We start from the raw sequence: 23,996 nt of genomic DNA, 5'->3' as shown, positions 1-23,996 counted from the left end.
ATGATTTCAGGTAGCTGAACGGACACTTATCATGGGCATGGCCAAGCTTCCTTTTGTCCCATAAAATTTGGTCCCAACAGTCCTGGCTCTCGGCGTTCTGTGCTGTTATTAATCTGTAATTTACCCCCACGTCTTCTAAGAGCCCAGTAAACAGTGGAAGTGTTGGTAATGTGCTAGAAAATACTGACCTTCCATGGTCTGGCAAATTCTCTCATCTGGCACCAGTCAGCTCCCGAGGGTGCCGGGAAGGAGAGGTTCAACCTGTAGTTTAATGAAATATTTTTGAGCTCCGATTATCAAAACAGCTTTCCTGGCGCAGTTGTCATTTCAATGGCGATATGGGAGGAGTCCAGTTCCTTTAATGCCTTAATCTACATTAGTGTATTTCTAATTAAAGCACTCCCTGCTACTAAAATAAAAAGTGCAGGATGTTCAGTAATCCTGGATTATCTCTGATTAATCAGCAGACTTTAACTTTCCTTTTGAAAACAGATAAATATTACTTAGAAAAAAATAAACTAGTAAACAAAATACATTTTATCTACTGAAAAGAGCTACAGAACTATTGTATTTTTAAACCCTGAAATAATTTTGTAAACATTACGCACTACTTTCTGGTTCTGCATAGGTGGCACGTTTCACCTATGTGTATGTGACCGTAGAGCACAACAAAAGTGTCAGTTTTGCAGTGTCCTGCGTAAGTGGGCTCACAAGCCTATGGCTCTATACACTTTGCAAAGTGCCTAGACAGCTGCAATGGAGTTTGTATTCTGAGGCCCCTGCACAAGATTTCTCTGGCCTGGCAGCTGTGTCGGGGAATCAGACAATCAAATGCCACACCAACTGGTGTAGTTTAACCTAAATAGGGCATTTTATTCTTCAGGTGGGTAGGCAAGGTACTCAAACTCAGAACTTACAGTCCTCTGGTTTTGATTGGAGTAGCTTACCATGACAGAGCAAAGTTCAGATGTATTGGTTCAAGAAAAGTCTTACCACATTGCTTCTGGAACAGCAACCCTTGGAAACATTCTCTTTCTCTTTGTTATTAGGAACAAATAAGGCCTGTCCTCTGTTTATTAACGTATGTCAGATTACATCATGAGGGCCAAGACAGGAGATGACCTCTCAGAAGCAGGATAACAGCAATCCTGCAGCTCATATTCCTCTTAAGGGAACAAGCATTTTCTGGCTGTGGTGCTCAGTGGTAGAAATCAAATTATGTACAGAGACTACTTGAGATTAGGAGCCTCATGATGGATGTTTCCTTCCCACCAGTGGCTTCTCTGCCACATCTACCAAAACCTCTTAAATAAAGGATACAGGCAGCCTCCCATTTTTTCTGCTTCACACCTTTCTGGTCACTGTCCTTCTGCACTCAGTAGTACCACTCCTCAATGACCTATAGGAGCTGCTGTTGAACACAGCACATCCTCTCAGGGGGCACCTAACAAATACATAACACAGCATTTAACAGTCTCAAAGCTCTGTGTGTGCCACATTCACAATCCTAATAATGCCTATTCCACAGTTACCACCCTGCACTTTACAGTATAGGCAGGGAAACCAAAAGTGAATAGGCAAGATACAAAGTAACTCTCCATGTCAGTAATGTCGTTTAACTGGCCTTCCCCCGGGCCACGCAGTGAGTGTCAGAGGCAGGTTAGAACTTAGAATTCCTGCAACCCAGCTAAATCCAACAGGCCAGCAACTGGAGTGCTGGACCACCACTCATCCATGGAGTACTTCCCATTTGGCATTTCAAAATGTTTTATTGTGACTTTTAGCTCTTTAGGAGAGGGACAGTTTTCTACTTCTGTGTTGAGAACATGAGAAAGGCCATACGGGGTCAGACCAATGGTCCATCCAACCCCCTATCCTGTCTTCCAACAGTGGCCAATGCCAGATGCTTCCGAGGGAATGAGCAGAAAACAGTAATCATCAGGTGTCATCCAGTCCTGTCATCTGGCAGTCAGGCACTTAGGGACATCAACAGCATGAGCTGCATCCCTGACCATCTTGGCTAACAGTCACCGATGCATCCACCCTCCATGAACTTGCCTAGTTCTTTTCTGAAACAGTCATACTTTTGGCCTTCATCCCTCATGAAGAGTTCCAGAGGTGGACTGTGTGAAGAAATGTTTCCGCTTGTTTATTTTAAACCTGCTGCATATTAATCTCATTGGGTGACCCATGGCTTTTCCACTATGGCTACATCTACACTAGCCCCAAACATACGTACATATTCAGCGCCTCGTTGGCATGCAGGCAGCCGCAGCACTTCAAAATTGCTTCGGCTCGCTGCCACGGGGCTCGTCCAAACAGGGGTCCTTTTCTGCTGATCAGAATAAGGGGATTTTGAAGTTGCCGGACTCCTTTCAAAAAGGATCCATCTGGACGAGCCACACAGCAGCAAGCCATGACAATTTCGAAGTGCCACGGCTGCCCACATGCTAATGAGGCACTGAATATGTATTTCAGCGCTTCATTAGTAATCTTCAAAATGGGCTAGTGTAGACATAGCCTACTGAAGGGTACTTCCATATTCATTTTCTCCACACCATTCATGGTTTTACAGACCTCTGTCATAGCTCCCTCTCAAACATCTCATTTTCAAGCTGAACCACCCACTCGTTTTGAACTCCCTTCATGCAGAAGCTATTCCATACTATTATACATTTTTGTTGCCCTTTTTGATTTCTGTCATACCTTTCTTGACATGGGGCAACCAGAACTCCATTCCATTCTAGGCATAAGCATACCATGGATTGATATAATACTATGGACTATATCGACGGTCCTATTATCCATCATTTTCCTAATGGTTACTACAATGTTAGCTTTTTTACCTGTCCCTGCACATTAAGCAGATATTTTCAGAGGTACACACAATTACTCCAAGATCCAGTTCCTGAGTATTAACAACTAATTTAAACTCCATAATTTTACACACATAGTTGAGATTACGTTTTCGAATGTGCATTACTTTGCATTTGTCAACACAAAATTTCATCTGCCATTTTTTTTCCTTGTTACCCAGGTTTGTGAGGCACATCACCATTCACTCCATTTGCCAGATCCTTTATGAATATTTTGAACAACATGGGCACCAGTATTAGACCCCAGGGGACACATTTCCTACTGCTTTGTTCCTATCTTTTAACCAGTTAGTGACCTATGGGAGTACCTTTCCTAAAATCACAAGGCAACTTACTTTGCTTAAGAGCCTTTGGTGAGGGACACTCTCAAAGGCTTTCTGAAAACCTAACTACACCACACCTATTGGCTCACTCTTGCCCAAACATTTGTTGACTACTACCTCAAACTAATAGCTTAACGTGGCATGATTTCCCTTTATAAAAGCAATGTTAAGGTGACCATCTGTCCTATATTGGGCAAGACAGTCCCATATTTGGGACACCAAAAAGGCATCCTGACATTTTTAAAAAGGGATTAGTTGTCCTGTATTCCAGCCATCCCTCTGCTGACCTTTTCCGCCAGCAGCTGCACAGGTGCAGCTGCTGGCTGGAGTCACTTCCCCAAGCCTCAGGGAAACGGGGAGTGTGGCCAGCTGCTGCATCCTACCACTTCCCCAGGCTCCTGGGAAGCACCGGGGGTTGCCGCTTCCCTGGGGCTCCCAGGGAGCACTGGCAGCTGCCGCTTCCCCAGGGCAGGGCCGGCAACTGCTGCTTCCCTGGGGTTCTGGGGGAACGCTGGCAACTGCAGCCTCCTTCCCAGCTCACTGAGGGCTGGTGGAGCCAGGAGGAGCCACCCCTCCCACTCCCAGCTCCCTGTTCCATATTTGGGAGGGGGAGATATGATCACCCTAAGCAATGTTAACTTACCCAACGAACTGTGTTCTATCTTGTGTCTTGTAATTGCTTTTCTGTTATTGCCAGGATTGCCTCTAAAGTCTTTTTAGAAATTAAATTTCACAGTGGCTGTCACCAAGTACCGAAACCGATTTAAGTGAAAGGTTACAGATCATAATAATTCTGCCTTTTTAATACTTGAGTTCCATTAGGATTCTCAGGTGAACAGCATCTGGTCCTGCTGTATTACTGTTTAACATATCAATTTGCTCAAAAATCTTCACTACTGATACTTCAGTTGGGGCAGTTCCTCAGATTTGTCTCCTGCAAGGAATGGCTCAGGTATGGGAATCTTCTTCACATTCTCTAACGTTCAGACAGCAGTAAAGAATTCTTTTAGCTTCTCCACATTAGCCTTGTCTTTGAGTGCTCATTACCACCTCCATTGTCAGGTGGTGCCACTGGTTGATTGGCATGCTTTCTGCTGCTGGTGTACTTAACTTTTTTGTTGTTAATTTGTGTCTTTTGCTATTTGCACTTGAATATACATATATGTGTTTTTAAAAGCCTGCCCACTTATACTTTTACACTTGACTGGCCAAGTTTATTCTCCATTTTCTTCAGTGAGATTTGACTCCCAATTTTTAGTAAGTGCTGTGTTGTCACTAAATGCCTTTTTAAAATTCTTTTTAGCCATGGCATAGCTGGTGCCTAAACTTAGAGCCATATAGGAGATTCATGGATTTTGAAGCCAGAAGGGACAATTATGATCAGTTACACTGATAGTTTTCAAACTTTTTTCCTCATTTTTCTCAGTTAAAGAAAATTGATTCCTGCAACCCAACAACTAGTTATCTGCTGACTAGAAGGCAGGTTCCAAGATGGGACTAGGGAAGTTGGAGGGCAGGAGAATAATGTAGATTGAGGGAGAGGGATGGCATGTAGGAGGGGGTAAGGGCTGTGGGCTGGGAACGCATGCTGCAGTGAGGCCTGGGATAAGGGCTCCAGGGTGTGGGAGGGGACTGGGGCACAGGTGTGAGGGTTCTGGGATCAGGGTGCAGCCTCTGGTATGGAGCCAGTTATGAGGACTTTGAAGTGTGCGAGAGGTCTTCAAGTTGGCAGAGGAGGCGTTTAGGCCTGTGGCAGGGCACGAGGATGTGGGATTACCTCCTGCAGCTCCTGGGTAGTGCTACAGAGGAGGTGTTAAGACAGGCTTTGTGCCTGCCCTGACACTTCAGAATATACTGTGTCTCAGAAGTGGCAGCAGGTCTGGCTCCCAGGCAGAGTGCAAGCAGCTCTGCATGGCTCTTGCCTGCAGGTACTGCCCCCTTCCCAGATCAGAGTGCAGAGATGGTGCTCAGGGCAGTGACAGCATGTAGAGCCCTTGGCTCCTCATCTTGGCGCCAGACCTTCTACTGGCCGCTTCCAGGGCAAGCATGGTTACTGGGCTTGATGACCTCTTGAGGGCCTTTCCAGTTCTAGTATTGCATAATAGCGCCAGGAAAGGCAAGCCTGCCTACTTGCCTGCCTTAGCACCCGTGTTAGTCTCCTGGTCACCATACAGCAAGGCAACCCATTGCCTGACATTGTGACACAGTACTGTGTCACAACCCATACTTTGGCAACCACTGATCTAGTCTGCCCTTCAGCATAACACAGACCATAAAAATCTGACCCCCCAATTCCTAGCATGAAGCCCATAATGTTTCGCTGAGCTAAAGCATATCTTAGAAAAACATCCAGTATTGGTTTCAATCCATTACATCCCTCAGGAAGTTGTTCTAATGACCAATTACCCTGTTAGAATTTTATACTGCAAGTCTGAATTTGTACAGCTTTAGCTTAGCTTCCCCTTCTTACTGTGCACCTTCATTAGGCGAGAAAAAGGCTAGGAGCGCTACAGGAATAATGTTGCAATCCTAGCCTGGGAGGAGAATTTATATTGTATTGCTTTTCATTACCCACCTAGCAGAACGGAGGTGGTTCAAAATTTTATATCTTTTTGACCTTTTGGCAATATGCTTTTCGTACTAATGATGCAGCTGCACTTCAGGCATGAGCATCCAGAACATCTAGCAGACAGATATCAAGCTGAAGGCCGACTGGTTTAAGAAAGCTCTGGATAAGAATTATGTCAATTGTAACAGGAAGGAAGATCGGTGTAGATGATCTTGAACTGGAAAATGCAGAGAAGTTCACATATTAGAGGAGCAACATAACGTATGATCTAGACTGTAGGAAGGAAATAGCCACTAGAATACCGAAGGCAAGAGCAAGTTTGAAGGCAATAGTTAAGATCTGGGAAAGCAAAGCAATTAGCTTGGAAATGAAGCCGAGCGTCTTGAAAACATGTATTCAGCAGCATGTTGTACGGATGTGAGACAGGGGTGATGACAAAAGATTCAAAAAGAAGAATATTGGCGTTCGAAAGGAGTTGTTATAGAAAGATTCTGAGAATAGGATGGACGCAGAAGGTCACCAATGCGGAATTATATAGGAAGATACAGCTGAAAGAGAATCTGCTGCAGAAGGTTATAAAATGGAAGCTACAACTATTTGGTCATTCTTGTAGAATGAATGATAAACAAAAAAAAAAACCCAAGACCCTGGTATTTGGCATAATGGATGGCTCAAATAGGAAAAGCAGACCCCACAGAGAATGGGTAGATATAGCAGACTGGTGCGGCAGTATTCTACAGCAACTAAGCCACTCCACACTTGACAGGGAAAGATGGAAGGAAATAGTGAGAGCCATCAGACATCATCAACGGGTGCTGAGCCCATGGTTATTGATGATGATGAATTATAATAGGGAAGCATTTTCAGAAAATGGTAATATGATTTGTTCAACTGAGGAAACAATCTACTTTAGTCTGTAAACTCTATCTTGCAGTTTGCCTAGGTATGCATTGTTTCCTGATCCATCCTGAAAAGCTTTGATGTGCTGGAAGATTTAGAGGTATTAGCCCTCTAACATTTTTGCTTTTAACAAAAGTGCACCCAGACACTATAATAGTAAAAGCCATATAATACTTTAAATTAAAAAGCAACAAAAAATATAAAAACCTCAGACCAGTAAAAGGCAAAAAAATAAGCCCATTCCTGTTTGAAAGGTGCTTCTAGTCTATTCAAAAGCAACAGGAAAATTACTGTGTATATAAAACAGAGCTGACATTTCTTTGTCCATGTAAAACCATCAGAATTAGTTCAAAGTAAACTAAGTTTAGTGTTTCCAGTGCTGTTTATCAGCAAGACATTTTATTAAAATCATTTAAAACTACTTTGCCTTGAGAGTCTGAGGGTCAAAAATATACTTGCATACTCTGAACCTGCAGGCTTACTTTTGATAAACTGATTTAAGATTTTCGCTAAGAAGTGCAACCTTTCGTTTACACCTATCCCTTCCCCTCAGCTTAAAGTTGCAAAGGATCTTTAGACCAGGGCCACACTAGGCGCACTTTACTGGTATAGTATACTAGCAAAGCGCTCCTCTGGACAGTTATTCCAGCAAAGCTGCATCAGAAGAAAAAAAACCATCCTACAATAAGGCTGTCTACACTACTGCAATTTCTCAACAGAAGTTACTGTCAGATGAGATCTTCTGGCAAAATCTCTGCTGACAGATCACGTGCACACACAAAAGTGGATCAAAAGAGCAATCTGCTCTTTCGACAGAGAGCGGCCAGACTGCCCAGCTGCTCTCTTGAGAGAAGGGCTAACCAGCAGCTCAGCAAGCAGGGCTGCCCAGGGAACCAGAAGCCCGGTCTGTCGATAAAAGGCCCTTCATAGCATCTACCCCTTTTCTCCCACTCCCCTGGACAGAAGATTAGCCAAAGGCGTTATACATGAACACGGAAAGGCACAAAGCTGCTGGCAGATGTGCTGGGATTTGTCATCTGTTGACAAAGCACATTTTGGCGTAGTCATTCGGGAGGTGTTCCGACAAAAGGCAAGTTTTGCTGGAAAAACCCTCATGTAGACGTAGTCTAAGTGAAACACGCTATACTGAAACCACACAAAGCTTTGTTCTGGTAAAACTGCACCTACCAGCACAGCTGTACTGATCAGGGACCACAGCTCTTCCCACCCTGTCATAGCTCGCGCTCGCTATATATTAGAAACCTGTAGCGCAGACATGGGCTAAATATTTGCCAACCAGTGTAAACTTTGGAGTGGTCTATATTTGGAAGTGGTACCAATATAACTACATCTGCTAGGAATGGGATTTGTTTCAAAAATCAATACAATCATACCAGTCCAAGTACGAGTGTGGACGCTGCTATACCAGTATAAAAAACATCCAATCTGGTATAGACACCCCTCTCCCATACAGGAATGGTTATATTGGTAAAAAAAGCACATTTATATAATAAGTTCACCCATGCTGGAGAGGTTTGTACCATGTTATCCACAGCCATATAGCTACAGAGGCCGAGAGGAAGTAGTACAATTCTCTAGGGCAGAAGAAGCCTTTCATAGAGAGGCTACGCCTACACTACGAGATAAATTTGAATTTAAGGCAGTTAGCTCGATTGTACCAAGTGACTGTCTTCACTGTAAAATACCATTAGCTCAATTTAGGGAGCACTACTGTCGCCAGCATAATATCAGAGCCGGGTGGGTGTAGCGTCAAGTTCGAATTTAACAGTTTGAATGAAGGCTAGTGTGGAAGCCCCCCGTCTTTGTATCAAATTCGTTAGCCTCCAGAGGCTGATGGGTGCAGTTGCATCTTGCTCCCACCTGCCCACCATTCACAGGAGCTGGGAACTGACCAGTGCAGCACCTGATTCCCAGCTGCGCCTGGCTCCCAAGCCAGGAGCAGCAGCGCCCATCAGTTTCCTGGCTCCACCCAAGCTGCGGGGACATAGGAACCAGGCAGCAGGGTGAACGCCACCAGTGGTAGGGTGCAACAGGGCCCATGGGGAGGGAACAGAATGCAGGGCTGAGGGAACTGTGGGATAGGTTCCCACAATGCATTGCTGCAACAGTCAATGTCTGGCCACTCTACTCTAGTGTGGCAGCACTACCTCAACTTTGTGGGACGTGAGGATACTCAAAATAAGATTTATAAAACCCAGCACTGTAAAATCAAATTTAAATAAAATCAAATTCATCTGGTAGTATACATGTAGCCCTAGATAAAATGAAACAGCTGAGGTGCCAACTATTCTAACTTTAAAAAGAAGCTCATTGTGAAGCGTACTGAAATGATGTCTAGGGCCAATATTGTCAATTTTAATGCAGAACTGTGAGAATTAAATATAGACACTATAAAGAATATTAATGACCAACAGTGGAAATACTATGCTGCATACTTACACCACTCTGCATCATTCTGCTTACTGCAGATCTTAAATAAGACAGACAAGTAACTCAGACCTTACTTATACCAATGTCATGGCAGGGCAGTTACACAAGTTTCAGTGAACACAGAAATCCAGAACTACATACATAGCTGACACAGAAAAGTCATTCAATCCTGAACTTTTGTGTAAATGTAATCAGTGACTGATCTGAAGGAGATGGAAAACAGTCAATCACGAAGACTTGTAACTAGAGCTAACAGAACATGATAAAGAGCATTAGTTCCTTTCCACAAAGTGATGCTGGTGTTAGCATAGTCAATCCCCACTGTAAGCATTCTGCATTAAAGACAAGAGATGAAGTCTGTGGAATCACAGCCCCCAGCGCAACAGGCACTAAGTGCTTGATACACATGATCAGCACTTTACTGTAAATTAAAGACACTGAACCCCTAATCCCAGAAAGCATCCAATCCCTAAAAAACAGCACCAGCAGTTGGAGAATATTTATAGTTTGTCTGCCTACGAAATTTTCTAAAGTTATCCAAGGTAACACCATGATGGAGATTAATTTTTCTAAGTAACTTCATTGACTGCTGTACCAAATCCAAAGGGAAAGGTTGACTAAAATGCATATTTATTCAAATAAGGTTATGTTCTTCACTCCCAAAACAGATGGACAACCTTTTCAGGGTCACACAATTGATGCACCAATACAAGTCAGTCTCTCAAACAGGAAACAATCAATTAAAAACAGTAATTTTGCTTGAAGGGTGCAGATGATGGTACTCTTCACCAAGTTAAAATACTCTCTCCTTTTCCAAATCTGATCCCCCCGCCCCCGTAACATGCAATGCTCAAGTCTAAGGTTCAGACCAGGCTAATCTGCCCTTCAAACTGTTAATTAGACACCAAGTTTTTTCATCTCTCTACATCTCAACTGATAATTTGAGAAAAAGTAAACACGTCTGCACATGACATAGCAACACTTCAGGGCACTTACTGAACAGCGTTTTAGTTTATAAAAAAGTTTGACAAAAACAGCCACAATTTAAAGCCATGAAAGGAATGAAAATAAGGTCAAGTGATTACTATGATGTGTTATAGTTTCTACCTCTCCAGCAAGTAACAAGGATTCGCCATGAATTATTGTTTTACTGCTAGAATTACATGCTGGAAAGAGATCGTTCCATTTTGGGGGAGGGGGGAAAAAAAAACAAAAACCAATCACGTTTTGAGTCTTCCATTGCCACAGAAGTCAATGGTAAAATGCCACTATTTCCAATGAGATCAGGTCCATCAGCAGCATAATGCGTTTGTATTTAACACAGTATAGGCGCAAATTTAGATAGCAAGCTGGTTAAGAAACTGCTCAAGTTGCCCCCAGCGTTTTCCTCTTCCCAACACAAGAGACAATACCACTGGTTGCTTCAATATTTTAATTGCCAAACTGAGCAAGTGATCATTGGAAAGATTCACAAAAATGGAGAAACAAGAAGATATTAATTAGAAGAGGTTTAAGAGCTGCACATCATTTTACCAAAAGTATTCTGGAAAATAGGATCTATTCTTTCAGCACAAGTAGCATTACAAACTGTCATGACAGGGTGGGAGGTGGGGGGGGGGAGGGCCAAGAGGGCGGGCTTTGACCATGTATTGGCCCCAGAGTAAAAAAGAAATAACACTGTGCATTGCTGGAAAGAATGAACAACAATACAATAGTCTGATAAAATACTGTCATTTTCTTCATTAATTTAGTTCAGTGCCAGACACCTATAAATACTTGCTGGTGTGAGAGAAGAGAGCAAATTAACTGCTGCTTTGTATTATCCTAGGTTGTTAAAGATAAATCAGTCAGAACTCTTACCTAGATGAGTTTGGGACAGTATTTTCTCCTATTCTTACAGCAAGCAAAGCCTTCCAACAACGTAAAGTAAATTTATTGAACTATACCATTTACAGTGTATCACTATTCTTTATATAACCAAACCTATGTGGAAGGGATCTAATCACACTTTATTGGTATAGTACAGACATCTGCATTTATAGGATAGTTTTATTTTTAAGTTAAAAAAATATTGCATAGATTTAGCACTTCTCCAAATTCTCAGGCACATTAGCAGCAAACTTTTCTGATGACAGCTTGACAGCATGTGTTGCCTCCTCGAAAGGAGTCAAAGTGGCATCTAGACAATTTCTCTATATAAAAAAAAAAAAATAGAAGTTCTATCCAGACAATTTCTGCTGGCATGGAGACAAAAATTCTATATATAAAAACAAACAGTCCCAGTGTCCAGTTTTCAGCATGTGCATTGCAGAAACTTAGAAATACTTTTATCTTTTGTAGGAAAGCTACTCAAGAACAGATCACAATGGATATGTAAACAAAGTACTGTACAGCAGATACTTTTCTCATTACTAATTTGAGCATCTGTTCCATTTTTACCTGTAGGAAGTATTCACATGATACACAACATTAAACAATCTTCCAATACATCAGACAGAACACTTTGTTAATTTACACAATACTGGTTCAATAACTGTTGCAGGACTAACAGCAAAAAACATCTGAGGCAATGGATTCTGAGGAAGTAGTTAAGGTACACACATTGTGAATATTGATGACCAGGAGTATTGTAATATATTAACCAAAGCATCTATTTGATATTTTTATTAGATTCATAAAATAGCATATAAAAATAAAGGCATTTGTCAATCTAAATATGACCTTCTCTCAGCTGGAGTTTCACAGGTATCAGAATCGTTAGCTCTTTGTTGGAGAGGTTCCACTGATCACTTTACAAAACTATGGTCAGTCATAAAACTGCTATAATCCTAACAATCCCCATACAACTGCTTAAAGGACCTTGGCTCTATGAGAAGGTATGGTCTTCTCCAGTTATCTCAAAAGACAGAATTCTCTGTTTGCTTGTTCTGCATAGAGAGCCTTTGTTCTACACTCCAGCTAGTACTAGTCAGATTGTTATGCAAGGCCTTAGTCTTTCAGAGGCCACACATTACGAAGTCATTTCTATAAATTCTCGTGAAATTTAGATCTACAAGCCTCTAAATAATTGCAGAGCCAAGGTCTAAATGGCAAACAGACTTTTCCCCCCCCTCAAATTAGAGGAATACAGTTTATTTAAAAGAAATCTCATACATCAGGACACTAATGTATTTTTCTGCACAAAGTCACTGGACATGAAATATTCGTCAATAGTAACTGGACAGCTATGCCCTAGTTCTTTAACTTGGAAACTGATTGATAAACCACTGTCAAAGTCCCAGTATTTACCAAAAATGTACGAGTAAATCAGATCCACAGTTTTCCACAGTACTTGTACCATTGCTCTAAAGTCTGTTTTTAACCACATTATAATAAACAAGAACTTATTTTGTTTAGCAAAAATTCAATAATTTACAATATTGAAGCATTTAAAACACTAGACTTTCCCTCATTTACAAACTTCTGTATTATTCCGTGCATACATACTGCAAAAGTATACATATACAAAAGGAACAGATCATCAAAAGAACTTTTTTGCTGCTGCTTCTTGCTGACTCCTAAAACAAAGCAGAAGAAGATAATTCAATAACTTTGTTCATTTCAATAAGTGAGAAGGTTACTCATAAACCATTTTTTTTTTCCAGTAAAGCTTCCATTACATTGCAAGTATGACACTATGAGGAACATCAATCAGTTGGACTGGTTAACAGAACATTCAATACAAAATTTAAGCTTTATAAAACCAAAAACTTCCACCCCATCACCCACTTTAACCTGTGCCAAAACCCCCATATTTTAGAAAACCAAGACCAATATATATGTAAAAAAATCATTAGCATATTTTGAGAAAGTTTAACTGAAAGCATTAAAGACACTCCTCTGCCATGTTTGAGTTTAACAATGTACCACTGTGTTAAGGGATATGTACATTAAAGAGAAAAGCAGACTATGCTATTTTCCTTTGTCAGCCTGGAAAAAATAGATGGTCTGTGCTAATATATAAAGATATTTTAAAAACTAATCTAGTAATATAATTATTAATATCATATTACTTCATTTAGGAATTCTACTTTTAAGTCCAAGTAAAGTTCTGTTAATATTTTCAAAGAGTAACTTACCTATACATAATATAACCAATGAATAACACTGTTTGAACTGCTACAAAAATGAAGAAGTGAGTTGTAGAGAGGCATGATGGAAACGGTGGTAATTCTGGACATTTTGGTTTCTCATTTGATGGCTAGAAAGCAAAAATTTGTTAAAAATTGAATTGGCATCATCCTGCATTAAGACTACTATATTAAAAAGAACAACAACATTTTCAAAAGGAAGTTGTACATCTGTATTTACAGAAAGGAGAAAGTGAAGGACCATGAGGCAGGAGATTCAAGATGTGACTGTTTGAAATTTTTATTTTTTGTGTCCGAGACCTGAACAGCTTGAAGTTATCTGGAGAATGCGAGGGCGCAAGAATGCATTTTTAGTTTTGCACCCCAAAATAATCATTTTTAAAAATTGTTTCTTGCAGGGCTCATAAGACATTTGAGCTCAAAAGGTGTAGAAGGGGCCTTAAAATACCTCACATGGACTATAGTCGGGAAGCTCCAAATGTCTAAGATGAACACAAAATACACACTCTCCATGTTAAAGCAAACCAACATGCTTGGACTCTCCTCACAGCAGGGAAGTCTGCAGATGACCTTATTACTCACATACATGCTGAAATCAGTTACTTAGTCTCAAACTGGTGAAACAAAAAGTGCCATTGTTGGAAGAACACATCAGATTGTAGGACAAAAGTTGCTGATCTCTTCTTTCAATTTTCCAGATGTTCCAAGCACTTTTCTAGAAGTTCCAAGCATTTTTGTTTCTTAAATACAATAGTTAAAGAGAGAACAGCCAAAAAGTAGAGATGCAGTCATAGTCCAAGCATCTCCAAGGCTTGCTACCAAAGACAAAAGACAATTATGGATGGAGCTCTTCTATATGTATGTGTTATTAGATGGACAAAGAGAAAGTCACTTTAATCAATGTTCCTAGCCTACTAGGAAAATACTTCATCATTAAAAAACCCACCATGACTGAGTGATCCCAAAGGTTACACGTTAATTCACAGAATATTAAAGAAATATGCAGTATTTGAGAGGGACTCCCACCCAGCTTCTTGCAATTTTTTTTAAAAATCTACTGCCACTCTTATTTTGCAAGTATGATAAAAATAGTGTATATGCCCTCATGCACACAGTCATACCCTTAACAATTAGAAAAACCTTTTATAATTATGACCATTGCTGTAGGTCATCTTCATGGAATTTGAAAAAATTCTAGTGTAGTCTAACCCCAACATTTTTCATCACAATCTGAACAGTATGTTTAACCTGAGGGTGTAATTACCACAACAGCAAACATGGAGAACTGTGCACACTCAAACAGGCAGTTATGCACTTACCTAGCCATTTACATGAATACAAGAATCGTACACACATTATAAATGTGATTCCGAGTTAAGGCAGTTTTTAAAATTTATGACCTTTTTACCTAGCTTACAAAAATACTAATCATGAGTTAAGACAAAACAGTTTTAGTGGAGCAGCTTAATAAAAGATTAATTGTTCAGTAAATTACATGCTGGCTTTTCACCAATATTTGGCTAATAGCCATATGCTGAATTTCTGCAGTCATTTTTTATTAAAGTATACAAATTACCATGTTTCGCTGTACTAAGTGTTCAATGTCCCTCTTTACTACATGAAGATGCTCTTTGATATCATTGAAGTGCTGAGTCGTCTCATAGACTCCTCCTGCAGACCCAGGGTGCTGAATTCCACTGACCAACCTCAGAGTTTCACCCACTGAATCTCTGAAAATAGAAAGGCTTGTTTCAGCACAGGACAGTTCCTTACAAATATAGCATGTCTGCAAGAAGGGAATTTTTAATCTACCAAGGTTAGTTTCAATTTAATATTTTTACAAAGGAAGGACACTTTCTTAAAGCTCCGATGAATATGTGACACTTAATTTTTCAAAAAACTTTCAGCAAAAATTGTGTTCAGCTGAAAAAAAATCTCAGTTTTGTACAGTGCAACATGTTCCAAAGCTACAGTAAAAGGAAAAAATCAGCTCTGTGGTGAATATGCTTTTGCTAAGCATCTGTTTTGGCTTCTTTTTTGATGAAGTCTCAAAATGTTTTGAATCTGTATCTTTAGGATAAACATAGCATTATACTATCTCCCGAGGAAACTAAAAGCTGTTAAAAATATGCAGTCATGTAAGAAATAAAGAAGAGGCTTTAGGGATAAGAAAAGATTTAGGGCCATCCATGTTCCATGATTACCTTTGACATGAGAAACTCATTTCCCATATACACTGCTGTGGTACTTAATATTGTGTCCACATGAATTCATTTTTTTGTTACAACAAATCAAATTAAATCCACAAAGAAGTTCAAACTCCATAACCAGTACTGTTCAAGATCTAAACTAATCACTGAAGAAAAACATGCGTGTTCTTCTATCAATATGTTCATATAATTTTTCCCTATTGTGATGCTTCTTTTCAGTTGCAAAGAGGATTAAAGTCTACAGCTAAAACATTTATCATGTGAACATTAATCCCTTCATTATTAACAGAATAATCAAAATTTGTTCTTGGATTTAATGTACTTTAAACTTTACATTTTGTTCAGACAAGACAGCTAGACAACTCTGTACGTAAAGCCATAAAACCCTTCAGTTTGACTCAACTTCTATGTAAAAACCTCAGGTAATTTACCTTGAATGTGTACCACTGATGTACTACAAATTATCAGTGTGTACAATTTATAAAAACATAAGAATGGCCATACTGGGTCAGACCAAAGGTACATCTAGCTCAGTATCCTGTCTTCCAACAGTGGCCAATGCCAGATGCCCATGAGGGAACAAACAGGAAAGGTAATCATCAAGTGATCCATTCCCAGCTTCTGACAAACAAGAGGCTAGGGACACTGTTTCTGCTCATCCTGGCTAACAGCTATCCTCCCTGAACACAGCTAGCTCTTTTTTGAATCCTCTTAACATCCTAGCATTCACAACATCCTTTGGCAAGGCATTCCACAAACTGACTGTGATTGTGTGAAGAAATACTTCCTTTTGTTTTAAACCTGCTACCCATTAATTTGTGACCCCCCCAAGTTCTTATGTTATGGGAATAAAATACCTTGCCCTTATTTACTTTCTACCCACCAGCCATGATTTTATAAGCCTCTACCATATCTCCCCCAGTCTTCTCTTTCCTAAAATGAAAATTCCTGTTTTATTATTCTCCCGTCATATAGCAGCCATTCCATACCCCCTACTAATTCTGTTGCCCTTTTCAGAACTTTCAAAATGCCAAGACTTTTTTTTTTTTATTTTTATATGACGTTACCACATCTGCATGCAGCATTGAAGATGTGGACATATCAAGGATTTATATAAAAGCAATAAGATATTCTGTCTTATTCTCTCCCTCTTTTTTTAACGATTCCTAACATTGTTTTCTTTTTTGATGGCTGCTGCACACTAAGTGGATGTCTTCAGAGAAGTTTCCACGATGCCAAAATATTCTTGAGTGGCAACAGCCAATTTAGACCCCATCATTTTATAGGTATAGTTGGGATTATGTTTCCCAGTATGCATAACTTTGCATTTAACATTAAAATTCATCTGCCATTTTGTTGCCCAGTCACTTAGTTTTATGAGATCCTTTTGAAGCTCTTAAATCTGTTTCATACTTAACTAGCGTAAGCAGTTTAGTATCATGTGCAAAGTTTGCCACTTCACTGTTCACCCCTTTCTCCAGAGCCTTTCAAAATATGCTGAATAGGACTGGTGCCAGTATGGACCCAAGTGGGACACCATTACTTCCCTCTATTGTGAAAACTGACCATGTTTTAACTACTTATCAATCCATGCGAGAACCTTCTCTCTTATCCCATGACACCCTTCTTTGCTTAAGAGCCTTTGGTGAGGGACCTTGCCAAAAGCTTTCTGTAAATTTAAGTACACTATATTCACTGGCTCCCTCTTGTCCACATGCTTGTTGACCCCTTCAAAGAATTCTAGTAGATTTGGGGAGGAGTGATTTCCCTTTACAGAAAGGATGTCAACTTTTTCCCCCCCAACAAATTATTTCCATCTGTGTCCGATGCTATAGTAAAAAAACAATTATCAACAAATCTCTCAGACACTGAAGTTAGACTTACTGGCCTGTGATTGCCAGGATCATCTGTACAGCCCATTTTGAAAAGTGGCCTCACATTAGCTATCTTCCCATTATTTGGTATGGAAAATGATTTAAAGGACAGGTTACAAACGCAGTTTCCATTTGAGTTCTTTCAGAACTCTTGTGTGAATGCCATCTGGTCCTGGTGACCTACTACTGTTTAAATTTATCAGTTTGTTCCAAAACTCCTCTAAACACTTAATTCGTGGACACCTCCTTACGTTTGTCACCTAAAAAGAATGGCTCAGGCTTGGAAAATCCCTCACATCCTCAGCCACGAAGACTGATGAGAGAATTCATTTAGTTTCTCCGCAACGATCTTATCATCCTTGACTGCACATTTAGCATCTCATTCAGTGGCACCACTACTTGTTGAGCAGACTTCCTGTTTCTTATATACTTAAACATTTTGCTATTACTTTTTGAATTTTGGTTAGCTGTTCTTCAAATTCCTTTTGGCCTTCCTAATTGTATTTTTACACTTCATTTCACAGGGTTTAATGTTCCTTTCTATTTGTCTTACTAGGATTTAACTTTCACTTTATAAATAATGCCTTTTTATCTCTGTCTCTTTTGCCTGGTTATTAAGCTATGGTGGAACTTTTTTGGTTCTTCTATTGTGCCTTTTTTAGTTTGGGGGTATACATTTAAGCTGAGTCTCTATTATAAGGTCTCTGAACAGTTTCCATGCAGCTTACAGGGATTTTACTTTTGGCAATGCACCTTTTAATTTCTGTGTAACCTCTTGTATCTTTGTATAGTTCCCCTCTGAAATTAAATGCCACAGTGTTGGGGTGCCATGGTGTTTTCTTCCCTAAGGGATGTTAAATTTAACCATATTATGGTCACTATTTCCAAGTGTTCCAACTATAGTCACCTCTTGGACCAGATTCTAAATCAAGAATTGCCTCTCCTCTTGAGGCTTCCAGAATCAGTTGCTCCAAGAAGCAGGTCAGTCATTTAAAATGTATAGAAACTCTCTGCATCCTGTCCTGCAGTAACATACTCAGTAAATGAGGATAACTGAAATCCCCATTATTGAGTTTTTAATTTTTATAGACTCATCTCTCCTAGCATTTCACTATTCTAGTTATTAATACAGCCAGCCATACTGCTATATTCATTAGCAGAAAATGAAATTTCTACCTAGAGAGATTATATGGAACAGATTGGTTCATTTAGGATTTTGACTTCATTTAATTCTACACTTTTTCACATCGGCTGCATCTACACTACACTCCCCTTTTGAAAGGGGAATGCAAATGAGGCACAAATTTACATATCTTGCTTCTGGAAGCAAAAAAAGTCATGTAGATAGTTCCCTTTGAAAATAACCCAGTTTTTGAAAGACCCCTTCTTCCTGAAAAAATCCCATTGATTATTCTCATTCCACCAAAATTTCTGAGATACCTACTATATCAATATCTTAATTCAATTCAAGGCACTGTAGTTCACCCATCTCACTATTTAGACTTCTAGTATATAAGCACTTTAAAAACCTGTCATTAATTAGCTGTCTGCCATGTGACTGAATGGGACTCTTCCATGTGACTGTTTTTCATAAGATCTGGCGCATATCTTGTCATTTCTATCTTCTCCCCTTTATTAGAGCAGAAAATTTTCATAAAATAGATCCTTCCCTGAAGGATGCTTCTATCCAACCTAGGGTCCTCCACACCTGTCAGGTCTCTCCATGCCCTTAGTTTAAAAACTCCTCTATGACCTTTTCAATCTTAAATGTCACCAATCTGGTTCCATTTTGTAGCCCACATATCAGAAAGAACTATGAAACCATTTTTATGCAAATACAGAATAGGACTAAAAATGTGCTTGAGGAGCTAAAGAGGTAAAAACAAAACTCAAGTATTACTGCCCATCTTTGATCATAAGCGTAATGCTTAATCATTAACAGTTACAATACAATTTAACAAATTTTAATTCCCACCCCCAAAAACCCCCAAACATTGCATCAATTACCAGTCACATCATTAAACTTGACATTTGTATTTCAAGACCAACTTTTTACGTTTGGAATACTGTAAGAGAAAGAAAAAAAAAATCGCAACATGCTAGGGACTTTCACTCATCATTATAAGTATTTCTCCCTGGTACAGCTTTTTACTAATTCTATTTGTCTCCTCTACCAGTCTTCTTAAAAGACAAAACCCACGAATCCTGGTTGTTTCAGGTTTGTCACAGAAAAACAAGAAACGAACAGAATAAGAAGTGTCCTTCTCCACATTATTCAATTTGAAAATAATTAAAGAAAGTGAGTTTTAAAGAACAGAGTTACAACCACTTCCATTTTTCCCACTTGAATCTCACATTTACTTCTTAATTAAAATACCACACACACACGTTCATTGGGCCATTTGTTTAAGCCAGCTCCTCCCCGCCCCCGCCCCCCCCGTCCCCCAGGATAGATAGTTAAAAATGGCAAAAACTGACCCTTTCATAAGCCAACCTGCTATATCAGGAATTGGCAAACTCTGGTTTCCAGCCCATCAAGGTAAGCCACTGGCTGGCCATGATGCTTAGTAAACAGAATATTCCAGCCTGCCAGCAGCTTACTCTGATGGGCCAAGAGCCAAAGTTTGTAAACCCCTGATCTATAACAACATATTACTCAATACAATCATTCGAGAGCTTTTAAAAAAAAAAACCAAAAAAAACCCCCAACTTTTGGTTCAGTGCCTTTGATAAGCTGACCCCTGCTCTTTGATGCTTTACTTTTGCCAAAAATATTTGGCTTGTGAATATACACGGTAACTTATTGCATAACCTTTGATATTTAACAAAAATATGTTCCTATTCTGAACACAATTCAAAATGTACTAGAAAAAAGATGAAGCCATTTTGCTTTTGCCAGTCATTGCTAACACCACGAGTCAAAGTTGCCCTCCAGCCAGCTCTCAAATTTTCTATATTTTTCCACTTCAACACTCAAATACAAATAGGCTTGGAAGAATTTGAATTTTTTTGTTTTATAATTGTCAGACTGTTTTAACCAGTTTAATTTTTATCTGCTTGTTTTCACAGTTGAGGGCAATTATGGTTTTCAGGCAAAAATGGTAACAGTTATTTAATGAAAGCAGGAAGAGAAGAACAATAACATGTTTTATAGGTATTACAAATTGGTTTAATCACATCTAAACATACAAATATGCTTAAAATCAAACTGCACCGAGTTCTCAAGCAGTATGTCTCACATAGCCTATATGCAAATTTTGATCATCATTGCCAGAAATATTCTTCCAGCAGGTTGAGTGTGTATGGTAAAATTGCTTTTTTTAAAAACATCTATCTATTAAAAAAAAATCTAATCCTGACAAGCCTAAATAAAGCCTCAAATGTAACACAGTCTTTGGATAGTGCAGTTTTCATCCAGTGGTTCCCTTCTATCCCCCCAGTTGTCTTTTATCATCATTGCATCTGAAGTCAATTTGTGAAAGCAGGCCTTTGTTTGAATTACTTTTGCAAGTCTTTTTTCTAGATCAGACTGCATGTATTTGGGAAATCATTTTGCTTTTTAATTCTTTACTTAATAAGCACTTGTTATAAAGTTATCTGTACAAATAAGCTACTATGATTTTTGCAATCATTTCTGTCTGTTATATATGAAACAGCTTTGCAAGTATTTGAGTCTCTGAAACAACTGACTTCTTGCACTAAAGAATATATTCTGGGATAAGATTAAAAAGACAAAATTAACTATGATCCTTTTTGTTATTAAAATATGTTAAGTTCTCTAAATAAACATGGGCCATGTCAAATTTAAATTATGTTGCTCCTATAAAGGCAACATGCTGCTTGTTGCTACTGTCTATGCTGGCAAGGATTCTTCTGTAATCAGACGATTAATAACCCCACAAATCTTGACATGAAAATTACTTTGACAATAAGTCCTTTTCCTCCAGGGATGACCAGTAAAGCAGCAGTGGGCTGTTCATTTTTGTTATTTCCTTATCTACAACATAAGACATTTCTTTAATCTAAGCAGAAAATATTAAGATGTTACACAAATGCATACCTAGTAAGTCGTCACTGAAAGGACAGAGTACTAATGTTAAGAAAAATCTAATTTGCCGTCTTAGCACAAAGACCGGTCAAGAATATTAAAATAAAAGCTTTCCTTGAAGGACAAGAGTGAAAATGGAAGGACACTAATCTTCATTCTACAAAAAACCTGACCTACTTAGACGAATTATAAGACATCTCTCAAACTATTAATACTGGCAAAATATAATTGTTGATAAGCCTAGCGTGAAGTTGCCTGCGAAATATTTCACAAAAAATAATGTTTTAACTTGTGTGAGTACAAAGGTAAAGGAATTAAATTTTACAATAATGAAGCATTTTGAATATGACACATGCTGTCAGAAAATTCCCAAAATTAAAATCCCCTACTTTTAATATTTAACCTATAAGCCATTACCAAAGAACAAATTGAGAGAAATTATGTTCACAAAAGGTTCAAACAAGAATAGATAGATGTGCACCAATATGCAACTGTGAGCCAAGATATTTAAATATGCATTATTTGGGACTCTTTAGTCTTTGGAATAGAGATTTGAACCTGAGTGTCTCACATCGTAGTAAGCACCCTAATGGGCTATCAAACAATTCTTTTTCCCAGCTCAGAGGCAATTGTAATTCATGGTAATATTCACTGTCATTCATGACATGGAACAGTCTCTGGACCAGGGAAAAAAGACAGAATGACAATAGCACAAGTGTTAGGGCATTCACTCAGGATATGACAAATGTTAAGTTCAAGCCCCTGCTCCAATGACATTTTTTAAAAAAAAAAAAAAAAAAAAAAAAAAAAAGAGTAGAACAACCTCAACAGAACAGAGAAAAATCCATATCAGAATATCCCATAACCCATTGGCTAGGACCCTGACCCCAACCATGGGGAATCCAGTTAAATCCCTTCTCCACATCAGGTAGAAGGGGAGAGTTAGAACCTGGGTTTCCCAGATGAATACCTTAGCCCCAGGATCAAGGTTACACATACAATACAGTAGGGTCTTGACATTTGCAAGGGTTCGCTGTTGAGAACCCTTGTGAATGCTGAATTTCACAAATAGCGTTTTACCCCATGGGGGAAGACAGGAATCTTGACAGGGGATCACCTGGCCTTGCCATGGCAGTGACTGAGCCACTCCTCCTCTCACCCTTGACAGTTTGAATTTCAGCCTACTGTGGTACAAAACAGAGTAATTTTAGACGGTGACTAAAAGATGGGGGGAAAGATATTGCCTTTAAGTTTTATTTTCAGCATGCGTTTTATATGCATGGATGAAGAGCACTGTATAACCATAGAATGGAGACGATTCTCTATGTCTATAAAGGATCATTTATGGCCAAGGTAGTTTGCCTGGGAAGCACAAATGCTATGAAAATATTTTTAACACTCCTCCAAAGTCATTTTCACTGTTTCCTCTCCACAGTCAGTTTCCCAGTTCTTGTGGCTCCTTTTCCATAATCAGAGAGGTAGCCATGTTAGTCTGTATCAGCAGAAACAATGTGAAGTCTTGTGGCACCTTACAGACTAACATATCTGTTAGTCTATAAGGAGCCACAGGGACTTCTCATTGCTTTTCCATAATGGAATAGGGAAGACGTTAACTGACAAAGACGTAGAGTACAGTAACTTGAAACCTCTTTTAAAAGAGGGTAACTGGACTATCAGCTGATGATTTCCCTTTAACTTCATATTTTCAGAGTAGCATCTGAATTCTTCATCCTTCATTTACATATGAAAGATATTTAAAGAGGTTTCCTTAACTAATGTCTATACATGAAGGTCCCTTTACGGTCACGTACAAATCTTTCAGTTTTGACTTTGACCTGACTTAGCTGGTTTACATCAGGAAGCATTTCAACAAAGTAAAAAACAGCACTGGACTTTTAAAAAGTCAGTGTGGGATCCAAATCAGGTCTTCAGCAAGACATTAAAGGACATCCACTTACTTCATTTCATTCACTTGTCTGAGGACCTCCTCTTGAGTTTTCACAACAGCATTAAATTCTTGTTGGGAGAGCTGAAAAGAAAAAACCCACAAAAAATGCTTAATGTAGAAAAAAGTAAACTGATTACACAGTTGAATAAATGTCAGCATATTAAACAGAGATACACATTTTGAGTCACCTGTCCTTCTTGTCCTGGAATAGCAGTTCCTCTTTTGGTAATTTCTTCTGTTATTGTGGAGACATATCTCCTCTGCTCATCAAGAATCATGTCCAATTGCCTATTAACCTGCTTGATTTCAAGATGAATTCGATTCTGCCCTTCAAAGATTTGTCTCAGTTCCCGATCACTTACAGTTTCAAAGAGATCATCCGCTAACCGAAGAAAAATAAGCAACTTATTTTCCTCATTTTTCAGATAGTCAAATATCTATATGCATAGTCATGTGCCATAGAATTTCATTTCACCTCAGCCACAACACACACCCAGGCTACAACTACACTTCGTTTCCCTTGTGGGGGATGAATACAAATGAAGCACTGATTTACAAATTTTGTACCTCATTTGCATAATCTCTTCCAATCACATTTCCATAAAATACTATTCTGAAAACACCCACATAGATGGGGTTCCTTCAGAAAAGCCCCATTTTTGAAAGA

General features: G+C 39.1%; 1 protein-coding gene across 1 annotated transcript in view; it reads right to left on the bottom strand.

Annotated features, from left to right (window-relative positions):
• Positions 1-10,346: 10,346 nt before the first annotated feature.
• LMAN1 (lectin, mannose binding 1) overlaps positions 10,347-23,996 on the bottom strand; it is a 30,236-nt gene continuing 16,586 nt past the window's right edge. Inside the window, exons 9-13 of the mRNA XM_074995712.1 lie at positions 23,518-23,711; positions 23,340-23,410; positions 14,826-14,979; positions 13,238-13,359; positions 10,347-12,676 (exon numbers count right to left, since the gene is read on the bottom strand). Coding sequence (XP_074851813.1) covers positions 12,640-12,676; positions 13,238-13,359; positions 14,826-14,979; positions 23,340-23,410; positions 23,518-23,711 — 578 coding nt within the window. The 3' untranslated portion in view covers positions 10,347-12,639. The remainder of the gene's footprint in view (positions 12,677-13,237; positions 13,360-14,825; positions 14,980-23,339; positions 23,411-23,517; positions 23,712-23,996) is intronic.

Source organism: Carettochelys insculpta, chromosome 5, assembly GCF_033958435.1.
Source record: "Carettochelys insculpta isolate YL-2023 chromosome 5, ASM3395843v1, whole genome shotgun sequence".
In the NCBI taxonomy this organism is placed as follows: Eukaryota; Metazoa; Chordata; order Testudines; family Carettochelyidae; genus Carettochelys; species Carettochelys insculpta.
Note: the sequence above shows the minus strand (reverse complement) of the source record. Positions and strands in the feature narration are given on the sequence as shown.